The 9,324-nt window shown below is 37.4% G+C and overlaps 1 protein-coding gene across 1 annotated transcript; it reads right to left on the reverse strand.

Moving 5' to 3' along the window:
• Positions 1 to 197: 197 nt before the first annotated feature.
• LOC104538314 (translocating chain-associated membrane protein 1-like 1) lies at positions 198 to 6,986 on the reverse strand (the record flags this gene model as incomplete). The annotated part of the gene is given in 7 exon segments (XM_010181467.1): positions 198 to 282; positions 1,077 to 1,135; positions 1,225 to 1,263; positions 1,265 to 1,351; positions 2,281 to 2,399; positions 3,267 to 3,338; positions 6,878 to 6,986. Coding segments are annotated over 7 exon segments (570 nt in total), but the record flags the coding sequence as incomplete, so codon positions are not given.
• Between the last annotated feature and the right edge of the window lie 2,338 nt (positions 6,987 to 9,324).

Genomic DNA, 9,324 nt, shown 5'->3' on the forward strand with positions numbered 1-9,324 from the left:
AAAAAAAAAAGGCAATTACTTTTTGGCCAACACAATAGATGGGCAACACAAGCAATTAAAATATATAAATAGTACATAAATAACTGAACATACAGTTATGACTATGTATGTATTTATATAATTAATATGGACTATTAATATTAATAATTGGAAATAATAGCTACTTAGTTAACTGTACTGACAACTTCTCTCCATACCTTTCGGATCTTTTGGAAGTATAGCTTCAGCAGTGCATGAAGCCAACAGGCTATCTGGCAAATATAGAAGAATTTTACCTGAAAACTAAACAATAATCCAGATTAAGGAAAAAAAAGATGATGAGTTTTCACCTCTTAACATGAGATACAAGACTTTATTTCATTATCTCAAATTAATTTATTCTGACTCCTTATAGTTCATGATTCCTAAGTCACAGGAACTGTAAAGACAAAACAACTCTGTGGTGACAGGTTTTTGAATGAGCATTCATAATCATCTTGATTCAGGTTCATCCCACACCAGTAAGTTCTGAATTACCTTTGGAGATGCTGGGAAAGAAAAAACAACAAAAATCCTAACACACAGGAACAGTTTGTCCTGTGAGAGTAGAAAATGCATATTATCCCCCTTTCCTCTATCACACTTGCCAAAGAAAAACAGGGAGCAGGAGGATGGGCCCACACAAACAACACAATTCTGTAAGTAAAAAATGAAATAATAGGATCAAGCTATAAATCCCTTCTAATTTGAAAATTCGGCCTCTGACAAACATGGGTTTTTAACGTGAACCAGTTCAGCAGTCCCACTATTTATTCCATCTCGCAAACACTTTCACTTTAACTCAGCTACCATGGTTAGGTAAAGAAAAGTAAGAACATATATATCTGTCTCTTGATAGATGTTCAATTCATCAAAAACTACCTTTGGATAATAAAACTGCTGGCAGTTTCCAAACAGAATACAGTATTTTCATCTAGTTGTATTCTTTTAAGGTACCAATGCCACTACTTTATTAGTGGTTCCTTAAAATGTGAGGTAGTTAAATATGCAGTGACTAGAACAACCAGATTTTTTCAAATTTATAATAGAGGACTTACTGCATACAAGAATGGGGACAATCTTTCCAGAGTGAGGTTGGGTTCATCATGAATTCTTTCTAATGAAAAAGGCCATAGATTTAAGGACCTTCTCAGTAGTTTAAGTATATTTTTTAAATAAAACCAGCAAATGGAGTGAGTGACTTACAGCATTCAAAACACTTGCTCCCCATATAAATGAAAACAGTAGAACAGTAGTAGAAAAATGCTAGCTGTCCCGATTCATCGGATTTGCTGTGTTTTGTTTTTGAAACATGCAGACTTCTGTTGATTTTCTAGAAACAAAAAGATCGATAAACAAGAAAGCTACTTGGGTGCTAGTCTCATTCCTGAATTTTTTTTCCTATTTTTTTTCTTTCTTCCCAAATCTCATATTCTTCAATTAAAATACATAGCTCCCACTGTTTAAGATCTCAATCACCACTTTGTATGACAATTAGCTTCAATAAGACTTGCCACTATGATAAAGTTAATATAGAAAATATTCAGATATTTCTTCCCCATAATCAGACATACTGCTAAATTTTTCAAATCTCTTTGCACCGTTAAAAACCATTTGAGCTTCTGTGGCTCAGATGGACTATTTGTGAAGACATTCTAAGACCATTCAATAATAGATGGTCTTCACAACAGCTTTTAACAAATTCATTTTACTTTGCAACTGAGCTGGTATAAAAGAGCACACAGTGAAGTTTGAGCTCCCTCTTTGAAATGAAGCTCAGCTGACAAACAGAAATCCACCACTGCAGCAATTTTCCTTTTTTGATTTTCTGAATATATCTTATGAATCTAATGCAGCAGATCTCATTCACAGATATTTTGAGTGGGGCATGAACATTTAATGTCTGCATTTACAGAAAAATAAAAGCTATATTGCTCAAAATAAAAATTCGGTAGTTTATACCATTAATAAATTGAGGAAATATCACTATAAAAATATAATAGAATCATAGACTCATTTAGGTTGGAAAAGAGTCTTAAGATCACTGAGTCCAACTGTTAAGGTAACACTATGAAGTCCACCACTAAACTGAGGTCTATTTGCATTTTTATCAGAGAACAATGGCTCGACCATAACAGGGCTTCTGAACGGTAAACCATTCCTTGTACCACGGCTTACACTTACTGTGAAAAAAAAACTTAGCAACTGATAGCTAAAAATAACATGTTTATATAAGTAAATTAATATCAGTAATAAACTTACATCTAATATGTACTCCTGGATTACAGCATGCAGATTAATAGCTACAAGCATGTAGAAGAAGATTGCGGCAGTGTCTTCTGGAGCACAGTCATAGAAATGAAATTGCTCACTGTTGTAATCTAAAAAAAAAATAATTTTACATTCTTATGAAGGAGTACTCTGTGCAACTGAGAAAGAGCAGCAGTGACCATTGTTCTTGGAAGTTATGTTAAATTGATAGAGGATACTAGTTATAAGTTTTAAGTATTTGAAAATTACTTTTTATGCCCTATTAGATAACTTGGATATTCTTTTTCTTCAATACAGTGATATAGTTACAAGCCTAGAACGCTCCATTGAGAGCAGTGCAGACTAATTCCTGGAAAGAATTGGAAGTTATCAACACTATTAAGAAATACTAAGTTTCAAACAGGGAAATGTCACTAGTTGCTTACCACTCTTGTATATAGTACAGCAGATCCAAAAGATCAAAAAAAGGGAAACATTTTTTTGGGAAAAAATGAATCAGTACTTTCTCCCTTTGTAATTTAAAAGCATGATTGAATCAGGAACATCAGTTACTTGATAATAATAATACTGTGATATTTTTGAAATATAAAAACCAAATCCATTACTACTGAGGTAAGAAATCATGAATAAGCAACAGATACATTGAAGATTACCAAAACATTTTGTTACTTGATAAATCCTTTTGATTGTATCAAAAACTGGTAAGGATGCATGCTTTTCACATTAAAATGCAAGTTAGTAGCAGTGTTAACTATGGGAAAAATAATGCAACATTATTCAGAAGCAATAGAGAGAACACTAGAATGTTTCAGTATAGTATTAGTAAACAAAAGCAGACAGAGAGATATAGGAGGAGTTCTACTATATTATAAAAGTGAAGTGAACCAAAGTCTTGAGGTGGGCAAAAAAAGGAGTAATTTTTAATAGCTGAGTTCTCACATTACAAGAAAAAACATACAAATTTGGTTTAATCTCACCAGTGGTATAGGTGACATTGTACTGCACAGCAATAAAGATGATCGCATACTTGGCTGGGACCTGAAATTCAAAAAGAAACAAGGAAAAAGTAGCGGATTTTTCAAACAAGCTAGATTATAAACACCCAAAACTAAATCAAAGGGGTCCCGAAAGTATTATTCAACTCTCACAAATGTGGAGGTTTACTCTGTTGCAAATCCCTTAACGTTTGCTGCATAAGGTCAGGACTTGAACTATGTCCCTTTACCTAAAGATCAAATTACTCATTGTTCTACTAAATAACATTTTAAAGTCTTTAGAAGCATAAATGGCTTTCATTTATTTCAAAAAAAATCTAAATTAATTAATCTAAATTAATTCTAAATTAATCTCTAAATTAAATTAGATAGAAAGTTCTGCCTAACTTTGCAACATATTTAAAAAAGCGATGTTCTGGTTAACTGTCCATGTAAACAAATACAGTATTCAAAACAGCATAGTAGAATTATAAGATTCATCAATTTCTTGTATGATAAATTGAGCATTTTCTAAAAATTACAGTACAATCAAAGTAACCAAAAATGGTATAATTTTATGTTACTTTTTCTTCAGTGCCAAAACTGGCTTTAAGACAATGAAACAAAAACCCCCAACACTTCCAGCCATCCCTGCCTCTTCAAAATGTCTTCTCATTCCTTAGCTGTAACAATAGATCTGTTATAATGTGAATAATTTATGACTCTACAACCAAGTGATGAGAGGTAAATACATTTGTTTAGTTGAGTTCAAAGCATTTAATTATCTGCTTTGCACAACTTCAAAAATGAACAGTTGTGCTGATCTAGCTGAAAAAGTGGTAAGCTATAACACAGGAATATAAGTGGAAGAGAAAAAAAAACCCAAAACAACTGGTTCCTTTTCTGAAAAAAAAAAAAAAAGCTATATGAATTTACATCCTACACTGCCAATAGCAAATACATTTATTATGTTTGCAAGCACTCAGTTATCTAGCATAAATCAGAGAAGTACAACAGGCATAATCCGAAAACTGATGTGAAAAAATTTCTTGTGTCTTTTACACTTCCTCTTAAACTGATCTTCATAGATATGGCTTTAAAAAATACATATAAGCTAATAATAAAGAAAGCTATTTTCCTCAGATGTTACACCATCTCATTTCTGAAAGTGTTAGCTAAGAACATTCAGGAGTATATAAAACAAACATTAATTTATCTAGCTACAAAGTAAACAAGAGGCAGAACAATGCAAATAAAGATCCTCTGTAGCAAAAAGAGGAAGGAGAAGGCAAATCAGTTCACTGGGAGTGCACCTGTGAAATTAAGCAGTAGAGGAGTCATAATACTGAAGAGTGCTTTTAAAAGGAATTCTCATTAAGGAAAATGAAAGTATCAATTTTTCTGGCATACAAAATTTACTTTTAGACACTGCAGTTCTATGAACAATTTAACATTTTGCAAGCCAGCACTACCATCAAAAGGAGCAATCCTGCCTTTCTCCAGTTGCTTCTTGTCTCTGTCCCACACTTGAGCCATTAAAAGCAGCGGTGAACTGGACAGGAAAATATACAAGTTAAAACTGACACAGAAAACAAGAGGGAGGAGAAAAGCCTATTAATCTTAACACAGATGAATTTCCTAATATGCTGCACTGCTCAGCTACAGAAGTTATTTTGTGCTTGATGGGGAGAATAAGCAGCCAGAGCATCAATACCAACTGAAAATGTTCATGGAGTAAGCATGTGAAAAATCCATTGCCTACTGCTCCTGGAAAGACAGGGAAAATATAGATAGTTACATAGGTATTGTGTGGGGGACCTCAGCTGGACTGAGGCCCTTGGACAGAGTGACTTTGACCTTAAGAAAATTCCAGTCTACCCCTGAGAGAATAAACAGGAACAAGAGCCACAAGGTATACAAGTTTGTGGAAAGTGCTGACAGCAGACTGAGGTGTATGTGTTCCTTTGGCGGAAGTGCTGAGTTGTGACACAGTAACTTTGTCATTGTTACTTTTTTAGTAACTTTGAACCAATGAGAAGACGACACATCTGGGGAGAGAGTATAAATAGATGAGGAAGAAAAGTAATGAAGATACAGGCTTTTTGTGCTACGCCAACACTTCTTGTCTTGTCGCTTTGTCCATCCCGACTGCGACAGTATTGATGTCTTCAGCACCTAACTAAACCAAACATGTTTGCTTTCAGCAAGTCATCGCTCAGGACTCACAGCAACAGTCTCCCACATAGAAGGGCATTCAGACAGCACCCTGTAAATTCAAGCAGAGTCTTTCGTTACAAAGCTTTCCTGAGAATAAGCATTTTTCAGTGCTCTTCGGAAGCAGAGGGTGGTAAGAACCTTTGCTAGAGCCTAGCAAGTTTGCTTTTCTGTTTATCTGTGAAGCACACAACAGAATACTAGAAGTGTTTCACTTTGCTGGAAGAATGGGAGCCCCATTAAGTGGTACTCTGTGGCAAAGATAGCCACAGATACAATGTTGATGTAAATTGTTTTAGGAGGAAAGAAATCATGATACTCTCCGAGAAAGGTTTTAGGAGACAAGGCCCACTCTGTTGTCAAGGAAAGGAGCAGGATCGGGCACATAAAAGACTATAAATATTCTTGGAGTGAGTCGAGATATAGATATATAAAGATACATTAAAAAATTACAGAACATCTACAGTACTTCTAACTTAAAATTATCTGATTTTCAATTTTATCCAACTGATGGAAAATGTTGAAATATTTCAGTAAAGTATTTCAGTAAAGTATTATAGTTGTCTATCTAGAACTTAAACTCTATTTATCAAGCCTTATGCCATACTTAATACAAACATAAATTATTAATGTAGTAACACACACACACAAAGCTTTTGTCGCAGAAGTGGGAAAAAGATGCCTACAAAGAGACGCCTAATCCATCACCCCAAGCCTGCACATGGAAATAAACTTTCAAATGCAAAGGAAAAAAAAATTCAGAAGTTAGGCCGACACTGTCTAATCCCACATTTTTCTTCAAATTACCCATTGCTAGGGGAGCTGAGCCAACAACAGCAACAGACTGAACAGCAGTGCAAAAGGGTCAAGCATGCTCTAAACAAGAGAAACTGTCTGAAACCTTTTATATAATAGTGTTTCTACCTGCTTTACCACGTGAACTTTTAAACAAAGAAGGGAAAAGAAGTACGGACACAACAGACATAAACTGACTCAGCTCTAAGCAAGGTGGCTTGAGGAGCTCTATAACTCAGCAGACTGGAACTGAATAAAAGGGAGCTTATGGGAGATGAAACATACAGAGATGAAGGAAAACCAGAGAAAAGAGCAGCAATCTGACAGAAGAGAGTAAGTGGCGGGAGGAATACATAGTGAAAGCGGGAGCTGGGAAGCACACTGGGAAGCGTGTGAGGTGTGGCAGAGCACAGAGAAGTGAAACTTGCAGCACTCCAAGACAGCCGAGACGTGCAGAGGAGAGGGTTGAAGCAAACGGGAGAGATGTACTGGGGAAACTCCAGAGCGGGAAGCCAAGGGCGCAGCGGCTGCCCCACAGCAGACCAGATGCTGCTCGACTCGGCAACCACCAACCCCCTCACCCCACCCAGTACCTCAAATGGGAGCCCCAAGTAGGAAGCCCATTACTAGGTAGGAAGCAGTATCTGTATGATTCTGACTGACGAACTTGTGGCTTAGTGCTGCCGGACTCTTGCTTTTCCTGCGGAGCCCCATGGGGATGACAGCTCCCAGGTCTGGACAGCCCCACTGAGGGAAGTAACACGACACCTCCCCCTCAACACCTCACCAGCCTTCACCGCACGTACAGTAAACACCGACGGCCCAAAGGGCCCACCCCCTTCCGAGTTTCGACCAGTCAAACTTAAGAGTGCTATGATTAGCAGGGCTGGTAACTAATCGTTAGGCGGTCTGGAAGAGCCGTTCCTAATGAGGGGGCAGTTGAGTTCTTAGAGCTGGAAACGGGTCCGATATGAGTGACACTGGTGCCTGCCAATCCCGTATGCGGGTGGGTGGGGTTTGCTCAGAAGGGCGCCGCAGACCTCAGTGGGCTTCCGGCCAGTAAAAGCTTAGTGGAGTGGGTAACTTCGCTTCGATGGGGCCTGGCTTCTGTGGAGGCTGAGCTTGCCCCAGCTCCGGTGGTGGCCAGGTAGCTCTGATCTCGTAAAGCCTGTGATATGAGGCATGTTGGGTGGTTGCTCTCCTCACAGGTCGCGGGATGGCAGCTTGCTTAGGTGGTGGGAAGTAGCTCTTCATCATCCCCTTCTAGGGTTGAGCCATGCTCCCTCATCCGAGGCTAAAAAAGCGGGAAATTGAGAAACAGTTCCCCCCCCCCAATTAAAATTGAGAAAATAGGGATGCAGAGTGCTTGAAGTCCTAAAAATGTGGACATTTGGCTATCTGCTGCCTCTAGCTTGAATTCATGAGGAAAACCATACCAATTTATCAAAAAATGTCAAAGGAGGGAAAGGTGAAGGTCAGAGGGTGCCATGGTATCTCAGAGAACAGTGTTGGAAGAGAAAATAAGTACTAGGTCCTATCTGGCAACTGGCTGTCTCCCCACCTGTCCTGAGTGTGGCCTCAGCTGGCCCCAAGTGAAGTGAGGCTCTGCCTGGGTCCAGCTGTCAAATAGGACCTGAATTTCAGTTCAGCTGTAAAGTAGTCTTGCTACCTGTTGGTTATTAAACATTTAATACTCACCAAAACTATTTTTTTGGTATGCCTGAATTTGCTTTCTGTTAAATGTTCTGCTTGGTTGTTGAGTTTAGCTCTGCTCATACTCTTTCCATATTTTGAATTTCAGGCTAGTATATTCAGAAACTGTATTTTATGTTCAAAATTAAGCACTGCTACAGAGCACCAGTGCTGTTGGAGACATTCATTTGGGAAGCAACTGCCATGCGTGTTCTTTTTTTCAGCTGAGAAGAGGAATTAAAATTAAAATACTTGTAGTAAGTTGTTTACAAATCATGGCTGTTTTTTTTCATTAGAAAGAAACTAAAATTGAAAGAATTTAATAATATTTTAGCATAATTGCTGTTTCTCCTTTTTTTTAAAGCTACAAATATAATCCTGACAGAATTAACTGATTCAAAACAATTTCATTTCTTCCTGAAATGCACTGAGAAAATGGCAAGTAGTGCTGAATAGGAATGGAAATCAAGAAACCGGAACTTGAATGTAATGTTGTAACCCAGAACGTACTAATCTGATACAATTTCTATCATTCTTTTTGTACCATATTGGAGTGAGCAAGCTAGCTTAGATTTTTATTGTCTGGGATTATGGTTTTCTAGAAGATCCCTAGTGAAGAGCTCTAAGAACTGTTCTGTATGTGTATAGCTTTTGCATTTGTAGCTTTCTAGAAAATTGTACTTTTGTTATAGTCACGAGAAAATTTTGGCCTATTAAAGTAGGTATTTGTTTCAGCAGTAGAGCTAAAAGAACATTTTGACCGATCAAGGTAGTTAAAGTGGGTTGATGATTATGTAGTTATAATAGGTATTTGTTTAAACTAAGAAAAAAAACTAAGAAACTAAGAAAAAGACTGCAAGATATGTTTGTATAAGCACTTAGAGAAGGCATGCTTGAGAGAAGAATTAGATAATAGCATGAGGGATAATAGCTGTGGTCAGACCACCATAAGAATAGGCCGTAACCTTTCTTTTTTCTTTATGTCAAAATTATAGGGGTAATCCAATGTCTTATGTGGCGTGATAGTGGGGAACCAATCAAGGTGAGGGGCAGAGTAAAAGGTGATCATTTTATGCATGCTCCTATGATTTCGCTTTGTTAAAAATGTATAAATAGGCTGTGAAAATGTATGGGTGTTGAAGCACAATTAGAGGAGCTACCCACTGTGCCTCCCCAGCGCTGTGAATAAAGAAGTGCCTGCTTATCTGCAACTGGGTAGATAAGTTTTTCTCGTCGTGGTTGCGACCCCATCAACACTTTCAGCATAAATTTCAGCTCTCATACTTGCTTAAGTTCCAAAAAAGTAACATTGAGCTCTTCTTTTGAAACAAAACTAAAGCAATTTAGGAGCAGATAACTT

Source organism: Mesitornis unicolor, unplaced genomic scaffold (assembly GCF_000695765.1).
Source record: "Mesitornis unicolor isolate BGI_N332 unplaced genomic scaffold, ASM69576v1 scaffold22363, whole genome shotgun sequence".
Taxonomy (NCBI): domain Eukaryota; kingdom Metazoa; phylum Chordata; class Aves; order Mesitornithiformes; family Mesitornithidae; genus Mesitornis; species Mesitornis unicolor.